We start from the raw sequence: 22,412 nt of genomic DNA on the forward strand, positions 1-22,412 counted from the left end.
GTTATTGGACGTCCAACTATTACATCTTTCCAATCATTCGGCATACCAGTATACTAAGTTCTGAAAAGTAAAGTTTCAAAGTTCTGTGTGATATGTTTGACGCTATTTACGATGCCCTAAATTACTAATCTAAAGGATAATATTTTCATTCTTGCATCCCAAATACTACGACTTTTTAAATTATTCCATACCGAATTTTGGAGCTTCGTGAAAGTCTATTAAACTCTGTAATATGGATGATTTTCTTTATTAAAAGCTATACTCAATCTGAAATAACACTGGCACCAGCAATCTTGTTACCTCCTTTCTCAAATCCACTTGGCAAGTTTTTACAGTGCAGTGAAGTTTACAGTACTCATGTTCTTTTCGTGACAGTCCTATAGCTCGTTTACATGCATTCGGCATCATAACAGCAAACGCCGCGTTGCAGTACTCGTATCCAAGTACAGAAGTGTCATGTTATCCACCTTGAGGTTAAAATCTAAACTGCTTCATACACAGAATAGATTCTAATCTAACCACCACTACCCCACCAAAAACTGAGGAATCCGATGGGGAACACTGTGACCATGATGTCAGCTGATGTTACTGGACTTCTGGTTACAGAGTTTGACGACCGTTGTCGGTGCCACTGTGAACGTAACCCAAAATTCTGAAAATCTTTTTATTTTCAAACTCTGCTATCAGAAACTGAGATTAACTATACTTCAGAGAGCAGCCTCACTTAGTCTCGGGCAATACGTCTCCTACAAAATTCTCACATTAACGCGTTCAGTACTTTCTTACGTCTGCAAGTCTGCCCAAAACTAGTACCTGTACTTATCGCTCTGAATGCTATTTTACCACCCAAAATACTTTTCTTCTCAGTAAAATAGTTAACGCGCAAGGTGTGAAGCTACTCTGCAGAGTATGAGATAATCAGCACCAACCACGATTTCATTTGTACCAATCGTTTTCGACTGGGTCAAACAGGCCTTTCTAACAAAGAGCCAAGAAAAATATCTAAACAATGTGTACTGACGCGCACACTGCAGCATGTCCCGCCGCTGAGGCGCTTGGTTCAACATAGCCAGCCCGGCGCCTGTTAACAGCGACACGGGGGAAAAAATCAATACTCCCTCCTAAGACGATCGTTCTCCTACCTTCCACTGTGGTACCGAGCAGGTCGGTGACACTGCTCTATGCTGACATTTACCTAGAAAAACAAATCGTAACTGCGTCGACTTTTGAAAGAGGTTACTGTTCACACCTGTGACTAACGAAAAATGACGAACTCTAACTACGAATAACAGGAAGGCGAACAAAGAAGAGTAGGCCTAACGATAGAAATTAAATATGTAATCTGGGAATTTTCATTTATTTTACGTCAAAAATTTTAATGATACCTCTCCAGACCCAAAGTCAATCTTCTACCGATACTTGAGTTCATTTTCGACAAATGCAAAATATTTACATAATTAACAGATCTGTCTGTGGATGGTTATTTCTTTATGGTTAACGTAATAATAATAAATTATATCCGTAAATTAAACACATTCACGGAAACCTGGCGTGTTTCTAACGTAAAATGTACGTCTCCGTCCATATTCGACGCAAGTGTTTCTCTAAACCCTATAAAAAGACATCGCAATTTGAGTTTGGTAACAAAACGCACCAGACACAGAGAAACTAGTAAATACGCTATTTCAATGGGCTCTGTTACTAAATGCCTTATCAAAATATTAAATTCTTCATGGCTTCATACCAAACAACAATAACGCACTGAATGGTCCTAAACGTGCCAGATCAAATAATACTGCCATCGCGTAACAGCAGCTAAAAATAAGCTAGAGATCAAAGCCTTATTATCTTCCTTTAACTTTTTTAAGACAATGTATATATTTTGGAAACCTTTTTTTATTTTCTCAAAACCTACAAGTGCCGTCTTTTCGTGCATTATTAAAACGAATGCCTTTTACTTCTATAGTAACAACCATGACAGCACAGTACCTCAAATCAATGTGATGTCACATGAAACTTTAGAAGAGTGACATAATGGGTTTCAATTATATTATCTCCCATTTTATCTACTACTGTTTCATATAAACGAACTCTGGTGATGCACCTACTTACAACTGTTGGGCAGCCAGACAGACACTAAATGATGTCATAACTACCAAATGGCTTCAGGTATAATAAAGTTTATACAAACAAAAGTAAATATTAGAATTTGGTATGTTAAAAAACAAAAATTTAGGGCTTTATGTTGTGCACAGACGAGGATTCTGCAGGATTGAAGTCCAACATGTCTGGTTTCAAACAATTTGCAACTTTTGGGTAGTGGCACCAATTACAGGAAGTACAGGTGGATAAACAGGTGACTTTATATGGGAAACAAACAATGAGCCTTGGCAGAATATGAGATTTTTATATGAAACGGTGTAAAAACAATCTCCCATGTAGCAAATTAACAATAACTGAGAAGTACATGCCTTATGTCGAAGTACAGAAAGCATGGAGATCAATATTCTTCATATGCATACCCCCTAATTTGTGTTCATTTTTTTTATTTTTCAGATGAAAATATTATTAAACTAACTTCCTGGGCATGGTGCAAAAATCTCTACTCTTCTATTCATTTCACATTTCCTGCTTCTGAACTTTAATTCCTCTCAAACCACTTCTGTCCTGACCATTCCTAACCACTACCTGCCTAGTACCAGTTTGCTTCCTCCGCATCAAATCATTGTGCTTGCTGTCTATATTTTTCATTGCCATAACATGGCCATACCAGCTTCCAGCCGCTGATTTCTTATACAGCAGGTAGTTCACCATCAACTTGTTCCTGTTTTGAGTAATATTATAGTTGCTGCTCCACTGGTTAACAGTACTGCCTACTTTTATTCCTGGTACTTAGATTTTACTCCGTCTTTCTAGTTTGTAAATACCAACTGGCAAGACAGGTAATTATTTAAGCATTTCTTGGTATTATGTAGCTCCATATGAATGATAAGCTTCACTGTTTTTGAGTTCTACTGAGCCTCTTCTGCCTCTTAAAGCTGTCTTCAATATGATAATTATTCAAAGTGTGGGTCAATCTAGCTTATTTCCTTCCAGGAAGATATTCATATCTGTTCATAGTCATTCGATTTGCTAATTTGTAGGAAACAGTTTTGAAGTTGTCACACACAAGTTTATGAACTTTTATTCCTCCTCTCCTATTAAATTTTTGTAGATGAATTGCTGTGTACTGCATAGTTATAGGTTATATCTTTCTTTTCTGGAACAATTCTAATCTGACAATTTTTTTGATTCTTGTTAATTCAAACTTTTTTTTCACTCCATTTGTTCCAATGTTTTCTGCTTGAAATACTCTTAACAAGCTTTTTCAATGCCTCCTTCATTGTGAGGCACTTCCAAAGTCACTAATAGTATTTTGTCAGTAACACTGCAGTAAATTTGAGGTCTGTAGACCTTATGTGTTACTAAAAATATAATACTCAGGCTCAGTAACTTGTTTCTCTACCTTTACCATTTCTGGCACCTTAACCTTCACTTTATTGTGGCTCATGTAAAACTGTACACTTCTGCTTATCCTCTTTATAATCCTTCAGCAGGCACACCAATTTTCATAACGGGAGTGGGTGCATGGCGTACTTTACATATATGTAGAGGATAACTATATTTGGTACCAAGGTAAACATGTATGAGTAGAATCACAGTTTAATCTCAGTTTAATTAAACAATGAAATGAACTTTCATCATATGACAGTTGCCACATTCAAGTGTTACTGCACAGTAATAATCCACTCGGAACATTGAACAGTACAGTTCCATCAGATCCCTGCCAAACACTTATTCAATTACTAATTATTTCGCGGGCAACTGTCTCATTATGGGGTTATTCTGCTAGCATGGAATGTAAATTTTTTTCTCACTTTGCTTGCTGTTTATTTTATATTACTGTTGCTTACTTGGGTGCATAGCAACACACCTTATCACTGTTAGCTGAAGCAATAATAAAGGAATAAAAGAGGGTTTGCAATTGAAAACAATGGAACAGTACAAAACAATGTTATTTGTGGCTGGCACAGTTTATACATAGGCACACTTGCTCAAGGGTTGAGAGAGAGAGAGAGAGAGAGAGAGAGAGAGAGAGAGAGAGAGAGAGAGAGAGAGACTCCTTTTTAGGTACATGGAATATTGTTTTCACCATAAATAACAGTTTGTGCAACTGGTTCAGCCTTCATCCACAAACTTGCTTGTTATGTTATTGGTTTTTGTTCCATCTCTTCTACTCTTCAGTTCTCTTTCTACGTCCAGCCAAGTCTGATGCTGATGTTCTCCAGATTTTTAAGACACGTTTTCCTTCAAAAATAGGCCCGAAAACTGGGTGTATCATACACTGGTAGCAGGTTAAGGTATGTACCTAAAAGCTCAAAATTTCTGTGTTTGGGCTTGAAGCAATTCACTGTTAGCTTCCTTGGAAATTTTGAACATTGTTCAGAGTTCAGTAGATGCACATGCGCAGCTGTTAACAGTATATATATTGTTCGTTCAAGCTTCAGTTACTGTGTCTCGTGCAGAGACCCACTTGAGCCATATCTTTATTGTGGTTTTGCTTGCAAGCTATGGTGGCTGGAAAATGGTATTGCTATACTATTGCATTTAAGGTGCAAGTGATTGCATATACTAAAGAACATGAAAACAGGGCTGTAGAAAGCCATTTCGGGCCACCTCCAATTGAAAAAAAATCTTAAGACATTGGCGGAATCAGGTAGACATTTTAAAGAAAGTACCTTACAGTAAACATAATATGAGAAGTGGAACTGTTAAATGGCCAAAACTTGAAGCAGAGCTCAATACTTGGATTTTAGAGAACAGACAAGCAGGAATTTCAGTTTTTACAAAATTTATCCTCGAGCAAAAGCAACGCCAAGCTTCACAACATCAACATGGTAGTGTTCAAGATTTATGAAGAGGTCTCAACTTTGTACGCAGACCAAGGCAAAAATATCACAGATGATGAGTATGGAGAACAAATTGTTGAATTTAATTGATTTGTCATTAATGCAAGGAAAAGAGGAAAGTTTGAACTTCTGCAAATTTGATAGAGGGGCAAGACTCTGCTAACTTTCAATGTAACTTCAAACAGAACTTAATTCCAAGGGCACAAAAGACATTACTGTTAGAATAGGGTGCATCCCAGGCAAACACTTACTGTTAAGACTTCACATCATGACAAGACCCATTGCACAGTCACCTGCCAATTACATTTGGTATAGTCAATGTGGAGACCAATTGAAGAAGTCTGCCCTTTTAGTAAGGGATCAGACTTGGTCTCTCACAACAAGACAATAAAAAAAGATGAATTTAATTTAAGACATGTTATCTGTATTTCCAGGTGGGCTACTAGTTTACTTCAGTTGTTAGATGCATGTATCAACACACTAGTTAAGGGACGAATGTAGGAGGTTTGAAACTACACCATCAGAAAGAAGGAAGATACAGCATTTCTCATGTGAGAGAGTCAGAGCTTCATGAGACTCCTATAGAAACCGAAACAGTGATTAACCCATCTTTGAAGTTTGGAATCAATATTGGAGTGGAATGTACAGAGGATAATTTATGGTATGAGGATCCACACACTGACATAACAGCTTCAAGTATTTCTTCCTTTGTTTCTGAGAATAAAAATTAAAAGGTGAGCAATCTTTCCTACTTACACTGCCTAGACATTTGACATACATTCAAATACATGTTATAGTTGTTTTACCGTAGATGTATTAGGTGAGAAATTCTTTTTCCCTAAGAAAGATCTTAAAAAGAAGAGAGAGTCTTTTACACTGATGCGTCTTTTACACTGACAAATATGAACAGAACAGGTATTTGTGTGTCCTTAACATGTTGCAATATGTCAAATAATATTGTGGTGTGTGTGTGTGTGTGTGTGTGTGTGTGTGTGTGTGTGTGTATGTATGAATCAGCTGGTTCTACATTTGTGGATATTCAGATAAGCCAATGGAATCTTGGAACGCTGACACAGTTGTTAAGGATCAGTATCTACATTCATTTGTCCAAGGATCATTTTACATACACAGAAGCCGTCAGATTAGTGCAAGGAAAATTACTACACTACAATCTCACCAGCAAGCCTTGGCATACATCCCACAAAGCACCTAGAAAAGTCAATAAAAGCTACTCATTTTACAGTATACAATGTTAAAGTTTGGTGCAACTATACAAAAGAAATCAGTTTATTCAACTCTGTTACTGGGCACTATCACATTTGCTTATCACATAATTGTCTGCATGATGTAAGTAAATGGGTGAAAATGTACTTAAGATATTTGCAGATTTTCTGTTGTTAGTAATGGTTTGCTTAACAAATGATGAGAAGTGATCACGATGAATTGTTTTGGTTGTGGAGTCAGTCAAATTGTTCATCCATAATTTTCTTTCCCTCATAAATCAAATTGGCTGTTATTCTGTTTCACTCTGAAACAGCCAAATATTTGTGATAATCCAGATTAGAAATGTTATTTCATTTGGAACAATGTAAACTGTACTATTAGGTCTCAGCCTAACCACAACCTCAGAAATCTTGCAATATCTTGTACAAAATAGCCACTTATGCATGTCGAAAAAGATTGCAAATTTCATTGCTGCTCATTTCATTAGCAGCAATTTAAGCTGCATTACTAGGTACCAACCTGATCACAACACCATAAATTGGGACATGTTTGGAAATATCAGCCAAATATTTGTGATGACCAAGACTTGACAAGTGAGTGATTCTAATTGAAGGCTCAAAACTGGAAATGCAGAAAGTGTCAAAATTGGATACTTTCATTTGTTTCCTGTAAACCACTGAATGTGCCAAGGCTAATAACTTGAGATACGTTGAAAGTACCCAAATGACTTCCCTGGCACTTCAAAACATTACACTAGATTATGCAGTGTCTAAGTTCCTATGTCTGAGGCACAAGGAATACTGAATGCCCCAAATGTATGTGACTGTGGTGGTAAGCACGATATAACCTTTTTCTCACTAACTTTGCTGCAAGCGACAAGCAACAGCATATGTTACTTAATTTCAGTGTCCTGTGCTTTATGATGGAAAGGAACAACAAGATTAGAAATGAAGAAGAATACTCAGCAAAGTGTTCAAGGAAAGTGTCTGAAGCAAAGTGGCAGCTGTTGTCCAGTAAAAAGAACTACCGAGACGTAAGATGAAATCACTAGAATTTAGCTGTGCATTGTACAGCATAATAAAACAAAACAAAACTCACAGTAATTTTAGGGTTCAAAATGCATGATCTACTCGTCCTAGGAAATGTTCACTACCTCCCATTGATCAATATATTAAGTGCTGAAAACGAAAGAGACAGGGTCCACTGTCTAAGTGAAACACAGGGAATTTTATTTCCTATAGTACCAGTGATTTCAGTTACTGTATTCTTTGTAACTGATCTGAAATAAGAGCTTTACACATTCAGTGACTCCTCAGAAGTAAACCATGGCACTGACATTTTTACCTAAATTTCGTTTTCATAAATTTTTTAATTCTGAACTTTTTACACTTCTGTAAAATTTTTTCTGTTAGGCACTGCAAATGATATGAAATTATAATTTGCATCCTTTAAAATAATATGATTTTTAATGTAAATATATCTTTGTTACTTTCTGTTTTCTTAGTTTGACATTTGGCACTATCAGCATTTCCCATATCAGTCTAGAATTGGCTACGCTATATTACCACCAGGTTGGCTATGGCCAATGATAATGTCATGTCAACAGCAGCACAAAATGGAAGAACTGTGGACACTATGCTTACTTTACCCAGTAAATTTTCAGAATTTGTTGAGCAATTTCTTTTACACAATGTTACATTGCTGGCTTGTACTACAACAAAGTAATGAGGTTTGAAAAAGGGCAGGTTAATTTCAATTTTAAGTGTTAACACTGCATTCTAGCAGAATCTTTCAGGTCAGAAGTCTGGGATTTGACCAATCTTCTGCTAGGCAGATGCACAACCTCTAAGCCACCCTTGCATAGTGGCTTTGCACAACTGCATGGACTACACCAGCACACCACCTTTTACATTACCACAACATGCAGCTGCAAACATTACAATGCTACAACAGCCATTGTAAAGTATAGATCTATATTACCTACCTCAAACCTTTTAATTATAGTGTGATACTACTTCCCTTCATCCCAGGGTAAAATAATAATGGATAATAATGTAAGAAGGAATGAATGTAACTGTGTAAGGAATAATCATATTCGTGGCCTAATAAATATACAATGAAGTAAAGTCACAGAAATTACACGTTGAAAAATTGAGTGGATATATTTGATAGTAAACAAATTCCAAAACATTGAGACTAGGGTGTATAATTTTCATTTACAAATACTGTTATAACTAATCAGTTTTTCATTTTAAGCACTCCACTAATACAACTGCCCTGCAATATTTTTATGTTTATATTGGACGAGTAATAACAAAAACGAAAATAGATAAACAGTGGCACATTGTTGATGTACAACAATTCACTGGCACAACAGTACACTGACAACCCTTATTCAGTGTGAGAGAACTTACAAAAGAAAAACATTGATGGATCAGAAACTAGTTAAGTGTTTATGTCCCAAAACATCAATCCACAGTAAGTGACATTCATTTTCTCCATTTTATTTACTATTTTTATCGTGAAATTTTTGTCCCTGTAATGTGAGTAGGGCAATATATTTTTTTGACAAATGTGATTCATATGATATTTCAAACATAGGCAACTTCAATTAAACAAGCTGTCCACAGGATGCAGAAAATATATAGGGAAATTCATATTAATAACCAAACATACCCCCGTTTAACAATTAACCATGCTTAACACGCATTAACAACTGCAACGACTAATACCTTACAACTGCAGTAACCATTTTCAACCATCAAAGTGGAACTCAGTTTCTGGCACATAAAATGCTAGTCTGAATAGTTATTGTAACCAATGCAGAAATTCATCAAGTGTGAGCAAGCGAGCAAATGAATGTCATCTACGCCATGTGGATTTAGGGTACATCAGACATTATTGTAAAATGTCTGAAGTAGGTTGAAATATTTCACATACCAAAATAAGGATGAGTTCATTACCTGATATGTGTTGTCGAAGCTGTCATACATAAACCTTGTGATGAGAGAAGTTTTCCCAACTGCAAAAAGAAAATTGTTAATTACAAGCATTTTTGATAAAATGATTTAACAATGTGTGTTAAATTATGCCATCAAGTTCTTAAATTGTTTTAGGCAGCTTTCAAAATTCAGCACCAGAAAGCAACAAGCAAACTAGGTCTTACCAACATGTAAAAGAAACACTCCATAAATATTAACCAAGACTAGAGTGTGACACTGGATCCCCCCTCCCTCCAAAGTCTTTATTGTCTTGACACTGATCTGTAGCATAACCCAAAGTGTAGGTTACATTGGAAGGTAATAATTTGGTTGAGAGTTGGCAAAGCCAACGAATGTGAGCGCCAAACGAAGGTTGTGGTACTTCAGTTATCTGCTGCACACCCTACTGTTTATGCTCGTGCCCTATTTAATGCACTCCTCACCATGAAAGCTAAAACTCAAAGATGAATTTAGAAAACCTACATCAGATAATGGATGAGTATTTTGATTCACATTATGTACATAGATCATACATAAACTACAAAAATACAAGCACAGTCCACTATGCAACTTTTACCCCAGTCACCTGTATGTGCAATGTATGTCCTACTTAGCTGGCAACTGTAATTATTAATTCATTTGATATACTTGTTCTTTCTAATTGCTATCTTCTTCTGATTTTCTGTTCCTATCACGTTCATAGATGAAACTGCAAGAACATCTGGCAGGAAAAAGGAGTTTAATACCCTGTGAAAACTGGTATCATCAGAGACCAAGCAAAAGCTCTGATTACGAAAGGATGGCAAAGGAAATTGGCCATACTCTTTTCAAAGAAACCATCTTGGCTTTTACCTGGAGTGATTTGAAGAAAACACAGAAAACCTAAATCTCGATGGCCAGATGAGAATTTCATCATCATTCCTCTGAATAAGAGTCCAGTGTTCTAACTACGGCATCACTTCACTTGGTATGAACTAATTGTATCAGTGCCAGATGTAAGGAAGAATTTAGGGTACAACATTCCACCAATGACAAGGCCATTACAGATGGAGCACAATCTCATGTAGAGCAACAATGGGGGACAAAACCAATGGAACTGTTTAAATATTTGCTTTAAACTACTTAGGAAACCCACAAGACAGACCTAAATCAGGATGTTTTGAAGGGAATGTCAAGCCCACTATTTCCTAATGGGATCAAATCAATAGATGTCTAATGCAGGACATAGTAGTGACCATGCAATACTGTGCTGCTCGCAGTTGTCAATTTGACTTTCAAAGATGTACATATATAAGCCAGATTTACTCATATCAATAGAGCAGAAGGTTCTATGCAGCAGCAGCACCACTGAAACCTGTCACTGAAGACTTACATGCACCTACAACCATATGACTGACAACTGCCTACTTCTCCACTTCACGTACATTCTAAGAGAAAGCAATTCATTTCCATCACTTCTAATTCTTAACCATTTGTGAGTGATGTTATTTACACATTATTAAGAAATAATTGAAAAGATCAATACCAATAGCAGTCAATGAGAAAAGTAATGAAGAAACAGCACGAAGATTGCAGTACAGTGACAAGACAGAGGGATGTTTTGCTATTATTACATACCGCTCAATATTCAGGCTGACAAACCGAAATATCATTAAATATTACATTCTAAGTTTCAACTACCCACATTCTGAGCCTGACTGTCTCCTTAATCGTGAAAAATGTACGTTACTGATACATAAAAACGACGTTGCTGATATATAAAAACGTCACGTACATTATAGAAATTGCTGAAAGTTCCTAACATAAAAAACAATGACATTTAATACAGTGCATGTACTATTTACGGAAAAACAACAAATTATATCAATCTTCAGTGAACTTTGCATCAACATATTACGAGAACAGAAGAATTTAAAAATAGTCATTCGGATTTTCGCACTTTTGTCTCATTTAGAAAATTGGTAATTTTTGTGAGCAAACTTAGTATGTCCTTTCCGCGATCTTTTATAATACAATTTATGAGTAAAATACGGAATTATATTTGCTGAATTTTATGGGTTAAATGGTAATACGCAAAAACATCGATGAAAGTTTGTTCTCTATTAAGTAAAGTTTTAAGTAAAGGAACCCGTCACTACCGCAGAAAGCAAATATGTTGTATGACGCCCGTTATTTACATCTAGGCAAAGCAACAGCAATGTAAAAATAGGTACACAATAGTACTAACAAACTTAAATTACGGTATGACTGTAGTTGACAGGCGGATATGAACAATGCACGTCATGTTTCGAAAGTACATAGTCTAGCTGCCAATAAAATAATCAGAGCATGATCACGATATATTGCTCGTAATATTTAGAGAGAATACTTTTATGCTGAAAACAGTAAAGCACAACTTACCGCTTTGCTCTCCTAAGAAAACTAATTTAAACTTGCGTAATGGGTTGCCGAAATCGCCCGAGGATGACATTTTTCGGCTCGTTTATCTAAATTAGTACGTATATTAGATGTAACTTTTATGCAAACCGTTTCACAGAAATCATTAAACCACGAAAATTGACAGCCCCTCCTATTAATCACTAATCCGCCACGTTACGACGTTACAGGCCGTGACGTCACTACAATCCCACTTCTGTCATAGATAACAATAGGTGGACTATTCCAGAGACGTACAATATAGTTCGATAACTATGGTCCGATAAAACAGGCGATCAATGCTTATTTTTGGAATGATCATATAAGAGGTAGTACACGGCTCTCAAATTAGTTATAATAATATATATAATCAGAGTTTTTAGGATATCAATAAAAGCGTTAATCCACTTCAAAGCTTTTCGTGTTTTATATAATTACATCGTTATTGCCAATAAGTTATACCTTTTTTCGTATAAATAGAAAAAGGGCTTAGCAAATTATCACAACAAAATCTTAAATGTTCGATCACACAAAATATCAGCAAGCATCTCCGCCTTTTATCAGACGCTGTCAGAAATTTCAGATAACATGCGAAGCTTTATCAAAGTGCTTGTATTTGTGCTTCTTTTTTCTACTTTTACTTCTCGTTCTTTCTACTCCCCGAAATTATTTCAATGTCTTCATCATATATGATGATATGATGGACAACACAGAGTTCAACAGTCACTTACAGTGTGCATAGCGTAAAGCCACGTATTCCTAACTAAGGTTGTAGTTGTGTTTACACTTCCCTGATAAAATAAAACGAGGTAGCTTACGCTAAAATTTCCAGGAAATGAGAAAACAATGGTTCTCACGACAAATGTAATTTTCTTGCAGTCAGATTTCACTTGTAATATCAGACAGTGTCGGAATATTGGGAGATGTTTTTAGTTTGATATGGATATTATCTGCCAACGCTGACAGCCCTTTTTAGTAACGCAGAGGACTCAGAGACATGTAATTTTGATACAGCACATTTCGGTTGCATATATCGAAGAAAAATTTGAAACAGATCACCGAGAAATCGAGTCTTAGAAATCCAGTCAGTCTGTACTGGGACTAGTGAGTGGCAATAACAGGTCCAAAAGAGAAACATTGTACTGAACATATCTTCGAAAAATTGTGCAATATAGTACAGTTTTATTGAAAAATACATAAACCAAAATACTCTTCCTATGGAGAAAATTTAGTCACTACAATAGCTTGTAAAAATACGGGATTATCACTGAATTTACACAAATCCGAACTTTAGAATGAAGTCTGTAATGGAGAGACATTCATGCTTTAATATCCACTCAGATATAGAGCGAAATAACCTAGTGAAGGTCAGCAGCCGATAGCAAGCTCCTAATTGACTCCAATGAGTAGAGTTGAATAGAGTTTTATTGGTCCTGGTAATCATATTGTACACAAATGGTACATTTTTATGTAGGACAAGTCGATGTATAACAAAATATAATGTTAAATTTGCATTAATTTCATTATTTCTACATTAAATGAGCTCTGAGTTACAATATACAGAGCAAATATTGTACAAAAATAAAGAGTAGATATTTTAAAGCAGAAAGAGCATATACTGTACTGGCATATTAATATTTGTATTACAGGAACATTTACATGGTAAATCATTAAAGTTTTAGTAACATTTATATGATATGTCATTAAGGCAAAGAGACAAATTGTTACTGAGCTTCCTGAAGGATCTCGTGGAGGCTATAGAAGCAGTGATGAGTCATATATGCCTTAGCAGTTGACTTGAAATTTGCCTGCTCATTTATTGATTTAATTTGTGGGGGAAGTTTATTATATATAACTTTCCCATAATAAAGGGTTCCTTTTTTATTCAAGGTGGTATTGGAGGGGTCTAAATGAAAGTTTGCTTTTTGGCTGGTGCTATAGGAGTGGATATTTTCATTTCTCTTGAAGAGAGTGGGATTTTCCATTGAATATTTTTTCACAAAAATGGTTGTCTTATACACATATATACATGGAAGTGGGAGGATTACTAGCTTTTTAATGAGTGGTCTACAGGTTATGTTCCATTTTACACCTTCCATTATTCTTATAGTTCTTTTTTGTGGGCTAAAGAGCTTTTGGCTAGGAGAAGAGTTACCCCAGAAAATAATTCCATATTTCAATTATGCATATATAAAGCCATAATACACAGGTTTCAGATATCTTTGTTGCAACATCCTTCTAATATTCTCATTAAGTAGCATGTAGTGATTAGTTTCTTACAGGCATTTTCAATATGCATCCCTCATTTCAGATTATCTTGGAGCCATACTCCCAAGAACTTAATGTTGTCTACATACTGAAGGTCTTTGTCAAATAACTGAATCTGAAGAGTTTTCTCGCCCTTTTTCACATTATAGAAATTTAGTACCACTGTTTTTCTCGCATTTATTACAAATTTGTTGTGACTGAACCAGTTTTCAATATTGTTCAGTGTCTCTGTTGTAGACTTCTGAAGCATTTCCATTTCTTTCCCACTCACAACACACTTGTATCGTCAGCAAACTGGATGTTGTTCTCACAGATTTGGTTTAGGTCATTCACATATAACATAAATAAAAGAGATCACAGAACTGAACCTTGTGGCCCTCCATATTTAATGGTTTCATAGTTTGAATAGTGTTGAGTGAGTTTGGTGAAATTTTGAAGTAGCAGTTCAACTACTTGTTTTCGATCGCTTAGGTATGACTTTATCCAGTTGTTAGATGTTCCTCTAATCCCTGTGTTGTCAAGCCTAGGCAATAGTTTTGTGTGATCTATGATACAAAAAGCCTTAGAGAGATCTGAACATATTCCAATGACATTTTCGCCATTATTTAGTTTCTGAAATACTTCGCTTAATAGTTCAAAAACTTCTGTATCAGCTGATCAGCCGTTCCTGAAACCATGTTGTGCTGTGCATGGTATTTTGTGCTCTTCCAGAAAATCTACTACTCTTTTTTGAAAATTTTTTTCTATGATTTTTGAGAATACAGATAGTAGAGCAGTGGGGCTGTAGTTAGACACTTCATCCTTTTTATCTTTTCTGAATAGTGGTTTGAGCTTAGATGCTTTTAGGCATGGTGGGAAAATTCCGGCTTGATAGGAGCTATTATAAAGGTGAGCTAATAGTTCAGTAATGAGATCTCCAAATTTTTTGATATGGCTGTTTGGAATGCTATCTATTCCAGTGGAATGATTCACTTTTAAAGTTCTGATAACTGACAGGACTTCTTTCTGGGTTGCTGGAAACAGAAATGGTGAAGCAGAATTTATGTTGGTATTTACAGAGGATACTGGGTAGTTTATATTGCAAGATTTGATTTCAGCAGTTAATTGCTCACTTATATTGCTAAATAAGTATTGAACACATTTGCTATTTCTTTAGGATCATTAATTTCGTTGCCATTGCAATTCAATTTAATATTGGAATTTTGTGGAGAAACAATGCCAGTTTGCTGTTGCATTATACTCCATACAGCTTTCATTTTGTTATTGATGTTATTTATATAACAGTCATTTGCCATTACGTTACCTTCTTTGATCACTTTTTTAAGTATCATTTTACAATTCTTGGAATATGCAAGGAATTCATTGGATACCATGGAAGACTTGGAGATCTCATATAATCTTCGTTTTTCAGCACATGATTGTTTTATACCTGTTGTCAACCAGCAATTTTTTCTTTTAAGTGTACTACACGTGATTTTCTGATTTTTAATTGGAAATGATGTGGTAAAATAGTGAGTAAATATATCCATAAATATGCTGAACTACTCATCTATGTTTTCGTATCTACATTTCAGTCCATGTTTCCTTCTTTAGTAAATTCCTAAAGTATTCAATGTTTTAGTGGCTGAAGGTTCTTCCTATTTTTTTGTTTCTATTTTTTTTTATTAAGTTTGGCATTGAAGGTATTTCAAGAAGCTGTGCATAGTGGTCACTGAAACCTGTGCTGAAGTTTCTAGCTGCATTTTCATGGCTTTCCTTGTTTATCAGTATCATATCAATAGTGGTGCTGGATACACTTGTTACTCAGGTAGGGGAATTTATAATTGAGAGCAGGTTGTATGTTGGACAAATAACCATAAGATCACCTCTATTTTTTGAAACTTTGTTAAAGTCAGTGTTACAGTCTCCACATATTATAACTGTTTTGTTTAGGCCCCTGATACTGTCAAGACTACCTTCAAGGTGGTTAAAGAATATTTTTAATTTTGAGTCCAGAGGCCATGTCCCAGTAATGGTGAAGGCAGACACTAGCAGCTCCCTTAGTCGTTGGTGCTGATGTGACATGGCATCGAACATTGTGAAGGTTCTGATTGAGACTCTTGTTGAACTGCAAATGCAGTCGGTATTTGGCCCAAAGCATTAATGGAAGATGTGATAGAGAGGTTTTGCTCTGCCCTCTGCTCTAAATACCTAGGCCAAGTAGAGATGCTGGCGGAACTATTTGTGATCATGTGGCCAGTGAACGGAAACAGCACCACATGGCCAGGGATCTCTAGTGATGCTTGATCTGTTACCTGCAGGCCGAGGCAGTGTGCATTATTCATGCACTGTCATCTGCTGATGTAGCTCCTTCGATGTTAGGCCGCCACCACACCACTGCTGTGAGAAGGGTTGCCTGTCTGTATGGCATACAGCTCATACGCAGCATCCCTCCTCCACTCAAAGGACGAGAGGGTTCAGCACATCTCAATGTCCTAGGAACCTGGTGCCTCTTCATTAGCTGCCTATGGAACTGGTGACCCCACAGGGCTGAGGATGATGTCCATCGAAGCTGGTGTCCATATTTGGGGGGAGGGGGGGAATGTTCTCATCATAGGCTGAATCCACCTTAGTAGCTGTGGCGTTAGCATGACTGAATGCCAGCCAAAAGGGCACAGGTTCGATTCCCAGCTGGCTCAGAGATTTTCTCCACTTGGGAACTGGGTGTTGTATTGCCCTCATCGTCAATGACGTACAAGTCGCCTAAATGGCATCACATAAAAAGACTTGAACCTGGCAGCGAGCTGCCACACGACAAAGAGAGACAGAAAGAGACAAGTGGCCGAAGAATGTGGACCCTTTGGCTGCTGTGATTGTGCTGCTGTCCAAGATTCTGGGAGGAGGGATGTCCAACTCTGGGACAAAAGATTGTGTTAGTTCACAGCTAGGAGGCATCTCTGTTTGCCGAGAGTGCAAGTGGTTGACATGGCATCGAACCTTGTGAAGGTTCCGATTGAGACTCTTGTTGAACTGCAAATGCAGTCGGCATTTGGGCCAAAGCATTAATGGAAGATGCAACGGAGAGGTTTTGCTCCGCCCTCTGCTCTAAATACCTAGACCAAATAGAGATGCTGGCGGAACTACTTGTGATCATGTGGCCAGTGATGGGAAACAGCACCACATGGCCAGGGATCTCTAGTGATGCTTGATCTGTCACATGCCGGCAGAGGCAGTGTGAAAAATGGAACCATCGTGCAGTCGTACTTGCACCATGATCTACTCCAGCTAATGGGTGATCACTGCTGGTGACCACTGGCGACGAATTTCGGAGAAAATAATGCCTAGACATCATCTTTTTTCGTACTAACAGTGGCGTCGACACCTCAGTTGGGACAGAGGTCTCATAGTATAGTGGATGACATGTTTGAACTGTACTGCCATCCAGGGAGATCTCCATCTGAGCTGACGCCATCCTGATGGGTGACGCGATAAGACGCCAAAACTAGAGTGAGGGCTTCATTTAAGTCATAACAGCAGTGCAGCTTTGCCTAGTGTGACTTGAAATGTGGACAAAATAATCCCATAATCCATTGGATAAGTGTTGGAAAGGTGCTATGTATACCAGGGTGATTCTGTTGGTGATGTAAAGGTAATTTTGGAAAATGTTAACTGAGACCCATTGTTAGTTACCATGGTTTCCAGGAATTCTTCTACGGTGAAGATCCATACCAGTGTCTGGATAGTCTGTGCTGAGAAAGCTGAAGACATCCGAGAAACATGGGGAATTTGGTCCCTGGACCACCCATAATAACTCATGACTATCCAATGAAGGGGCCTGCAAAATCTAAATGGCATCATGAGCAGAGTGCTGAATCATATGGCCAAGGAAAGTATTTGTGAGCATGTGCTGCCTGTTTGCTTTGGTAGGTCTCACATGAAACCACTTTGTTGGAAATATTTGCATTGATCTCTCACCAATACACATGTTAACAGACCAGCCTGTTTGTGCTCACAATTCCCAAGTGGCCCTGATGTAGGAGGGATAGGATATGGTGTTATAAAGTGGAAGCCGGAAGGGATCATGATGCATTTTCTACTTGCAACAAGAGGACTCTGCGGAGGGTGGAAATGTGGGTGTTCGAGAATGCTTGGACTTATGGGTGATCCAGTTTCGAATCCGTGAGTCGCCCTTGGTGAACCAGATAGAGTGTTTCCCAGATAACTGGGTCCACCAAGGAGTGGCATGTGATGACCCTTGCATTCAAGGATAGGGTTGCTACAGCTTCATCAGCTTCCGTGTCCATGTTGTAACAGACTTCTTGTTACAAATCAGAATGCATGTCCTGTCCTAATGGTAACTTAGAGAGAATGTTATGTAGAACTGTTGAGCATATCTGACATCATTTGGGTAGCTAGACAAAAACAGTAGCTAGACAAAAACAGTGGCCACCTCCAGAGACGATATGTTGATTTGATCAGAACACTGGATTCTGCCTATAATAATAGCAAAAGAGTTTTTCTAGCCAGTTAATAACATAAAACGTCGACTGTATATATAATCGCGGAATTTCTTTATTGCAAACACGATAGCCAGGGCCTCCTTTCCTATTTGGCTGTAGTTGCGTTACATCTGTGTAAGAGTCGATATGAATGCAATAGGACGTTCCACACCATTTATCTCATGAGATAACACCAAAGTCAAACCATAATCAGAGGCATCAGCTGCTATGACTAAAGGTTTTAATGGTTCACAGGCCATAGGGCATGTCAGGCTGAGCAGGGCTCACTTGAGATCTTGGATGACTCTGTCACAGACACGATTGTAACTCTATATTTTTCCATAACAACTAATGGAGCAGTTGTGCTATGGCCACAGGATATGAGATGAACTTGCGATAATAATTGAATTGGCAGACGACAAATTACAGTTGCTTAATGTCCTTTGCGACTGGGAGTTGATGAAGGGTTGAATATATTGTGGTGTGGGTCGTATTCCTGAAGCACTGAGAACACGTTCAAGACATTCCACCTGAGGGACAAATAAGCGGCATTTGTCTGTGTTAAACTTGAGATTGGCTTCTTCAAGAACAGCAAAAAGACTGTCAAGGTTGGCACCAACTCCTGGACGTTGTTACCAGTGCGCAGAATGTCATCCAGATAGTTTGTTGCACCAGGTACGTCCCACATCAATTGTTCCAAGTACCACTGAAAAAACAGGCAAATCACAGAGAGTATTTAAAGCAAGCCTGTTGTAGCAGAATAGTCCAAACAGAGTGTTAATGGCCAGAATGCTCTGTGAAGCCTCGTCCAGAGGGAGCTGAACATAAAAATCTCGCAAAGCATTTTTGGTAAAAACCTTTCCTCTTGCAAGTCGTGATATAATGTAGGCCACTTTTGGAATTGGGTAGGCTTCAATGACGGACTGTGGGTTAGTTGTGACCTTGAAGTCATCATAGATTAGAAGTGACTCATTGAGCTTTTCCACAATAACGATGTGGTAGCCCACTGACTGCTGGTGGCTAAGTGAAAATGCCTTTCTCTTGCAGGTGCTGTAGTTCTGATTGTAGCTTGCCCCCAGAGTGAATAGAACGTTCTACACTTCGATGGAGGGGGGGGAGTGGCTGTCGGAAGGAGGATGACATGCCCCTCAAAACCAGTGACACCAGTTGTAGGATGAGAAAAAACTGACTTGTGCCTGCAGCGTAGGTCATATAAGTAGCAGCTAATCACTGACAGTTGAATGCTACTGGTGGAGTCATGTACATGTAAGCCCAAAGTATTAAAAAGCTTCAAACCAAGGATGTTTGTGGCTTCATCAGTATAAACTGCCAAGAAGCATGCTATGAACATAGTAGAATGATACCAAATGCAAGCCATGAAATGTCGTTTCACTTCGATAGTATCACTGCCATAGCTATGCAGACATCTGCAGAATCCCTGCAGCGGAGGTGAGCCCAAACGTTGATAAGTCTCCAAATCTCAGTAGCTATTGAAGAATCCATATCAGTCTTAACTCCAGTGGGGCTGTACTGACTTCCACCATTAGCTTTCAGAGTTTATCAGATACTGGGAGCACAGCATGGACATTTAAAACCTCTGGAAGACAGGTGTTACCCACCTCTTCAACTCCAGTGGAAGAGGGGTCCATGTGGACACAGTCTACATTCATCTTGAGGGAAGATTGGCAGATTTCTGCCTTGCATCCTGTCTTGCCACATGAAAATCATATAGCCCAGTGATAATAACACTGTTGCTGTGGATGAGTGACAAAATAGATGCTGCATGAGGATAACTGCTGTGGGCGCTGCACGTTGGCTGAGGGCTTGCCGGCCAGAGGTGAATCAGAGTGTTGTAAAGACCATGTCTGAGATTGGGGTCAGTGAGTCGGGCTGGCTGCAAACACTTGCAGAGTGTTACATAATGTTGTTGATGACAATAGAGACTGTTCAAACGCCGTAAGGATGGGGAGGCCATTTTCTAACTTGGGATCCTTGAGTTTGAGGGAGTCGTTACGAATTCCTTCCCCTGGTGAATGCACAAGAATCATGTCTCTGACAGAAGAAGTCACGTGGAACTATTTACATTGAGGCTTATACCAATGGCACCGACAATCACCAGTTAAATCAGGCAGGTCTATTCAATCTCTGTAAAATTGCCCACTATGCTTGTGGCAGTTAAAATTCCTATGGAAGGCCACTTCAAGCTCCACGAAAGTCGAAATACTCTAATAAACAAGTGGTGGTAGTACGTTTCTATGGGACCAAACTGCTGAGGTCATCAGTCTAATAAACAATTCTTCAAGGGATTGTATGGGAGGGCACTGGGTTCCACATCAGGGTGAGTTGCTGCAGTAAATGATAAATTTCCAGGACTGCATAGGTCAAGAAGAAGATGTGCTGCTGGGTGTCACTGACACTGTCTACCTGCAGTGCTGGATTAGCCACATAGAAAGAGTTAACAAGTGCTACAAACTCCATGCATTAAGGGGACGCGCATCTGAGTGTAAAAAAAGTCCACCAAGTTAAATATGAATGGTATTTTATCTATTGTCCAATGGGAAGACGGCGGTGTCCAAATCTACAATGAGAAGTAACAATTTTAGCTCATTTCCAAAAGTGAATGCTGGTCACACTGCACATTGTCTGCAAAACTTATAGAGGAATTCCCTAGTGTTTTCCGAGATACTCATAGTAACTCAATCAATTACCAATAAAAAGTAATTAATGGATACTGTATTAATTTTTGTAAGTCTGATATTATATGCGATCATTCTTCATATAGTGAATTTACTTTTGTTACAGTACTTTTGATATGAGTCATCTAGAATGGTGGTTTCATCTAGCTAGTGGACTGCTGTACAATATGTGCAACTCGACCAAAGTTTACTAAATTTTTAAATGAGAATAGCATTGACATCAAAGACTGTCATGGGCAAAGCTATTACAATGCCAGAAACATGAGAGGAAAGTACAGTGGCTTATAAGAACGAATAAATAAGATAAATAAATATGCAGAATACAATCCCTGCCTTGCACATCCATTATATTTGGTTCGAAGTGCGCTGCAGAATGATGTGTGGAAACATCTCTTTTATTGAAAGAAACTAGTTGAAAATTCCGGTTTTGAAAAGGTTATGTCGACACTAGATGGTCGGCCTGAGCAGATACTATGAAGGCACTTGTATGTAGTTTTACCACTATCAAGCACATCTTGGATGACATATCTAATAACAAAAATCGAAAGATAATGTCATAATCAGGATTATGGACTAGCTTCGAAGATAGAAAAGCTGGAAATGGCAATAATGACTATCGGTTGTAACGAATTCCTGGAATGCATGCAAACGACTAGTGCTTCTCTGCAATCACCCGATCAAGACCTTAATACAGGATAAATCGTTACACGAGTACGTCCAAGCAATGTGGTCCATATTTTCAAATATTGAAGCAAAAGCCAAAGTGCTGACCAGCTGTGAAAAATATAAGCGATACATTTCAAGACGACGCAAGTAAAATGCAAAGTGAGACAATTTCAGCGGCTCTGCTACACTCTATGAAGTTGAGAAAGTAAAACACCTGGACAACATTTCGAAATTCAGGAGTTTATTGTCCTACTTGATAATGTGCTCTATGCATTAGCTAAACACACAGAAAAGTACTATGAAGCGGCAAGTGTATTTGGAGTACATCGACAGTTTAAGTCTTTAAAAGCAAAATAGATCCTAAAAAGAAAATCCAGTTATTATCGTCGAAGTTTACCCAGACGCTTTGGAAGAAAGTCTAGATGACGAACTGGTGCAGTTTGCAAAGCTGTTCAAAACAGATGTGGCTGCTGCTATTCACAGCAAAAAGCACGAACCCCTTGAACTGGAGTTTTACAAAATTTTAATGGAAAATTCATTAGAATCGTGTTTCCCAAATGTAGAAACAGTTATATTTGTTTACCAATGTTTGATGATCACCAGCTGCAGTGGATAACATTTTTTTGCAGCATTAAAGTGCATTAAAATGAGTTAAGGAACGCCATGGGACATCTAAACGACCTCGTCTTAATCAACATAAAATGTGATTTGCTTAGAGGCTGGGGGCTGGCTGGG

At 38.0% G+C, this 22,412-nt stretch overlaps 1 protein-coding gene across 2 annotated transcripts in view; it reads right to left on the bottom strand.

Moving 5' to 3' along the window:
- LOC124616569 (ras-related protein Rab6) overlaps positions 1-11,783 on the bottom strand; it is a 79,389-nt gene extending 67,606 nt beyond the window's left edge. For both annotated transcript variants that reach the window (XM_047144899.1, XM_047144892.1), the window contains exons 1-2: positions 11,555-11,783; positions 9,137-9,195 (exon numbers count right to left, since the gene is read on the bottom strand). In XM_047144899.1, the coding sequence (XP_047000855.1) occupies positions 9,137-9,195; positions 11,555-11,624 (129 nt within the window). In that variant the 5' untranslated portion in view covers positions 11,625-11,783. The remainder of the gene's footprint in view (positions 1-9,136; positions 9,196-11,554) is intronic.
- Between the last annotated feature and the right edge of the window lie 10,629 nt (positions 11,784-22,412).

Source organism: Schistocerca americana, chromosome 1 (genome assembly GCF_021461395.2).
Source record: "Schistocerca americana isolate TAMUIC-IGC-003095 chromosome 1, iqSchAmer2.1, whole genome shotgun sequence".
Taxonomy (NCBI): domain Eukaryota; kingdom Metazoa; phylum Arthropoda; class Insecta; order Orthoptera; family Acrididae; genus Schistocerca; species Schistocerca americana.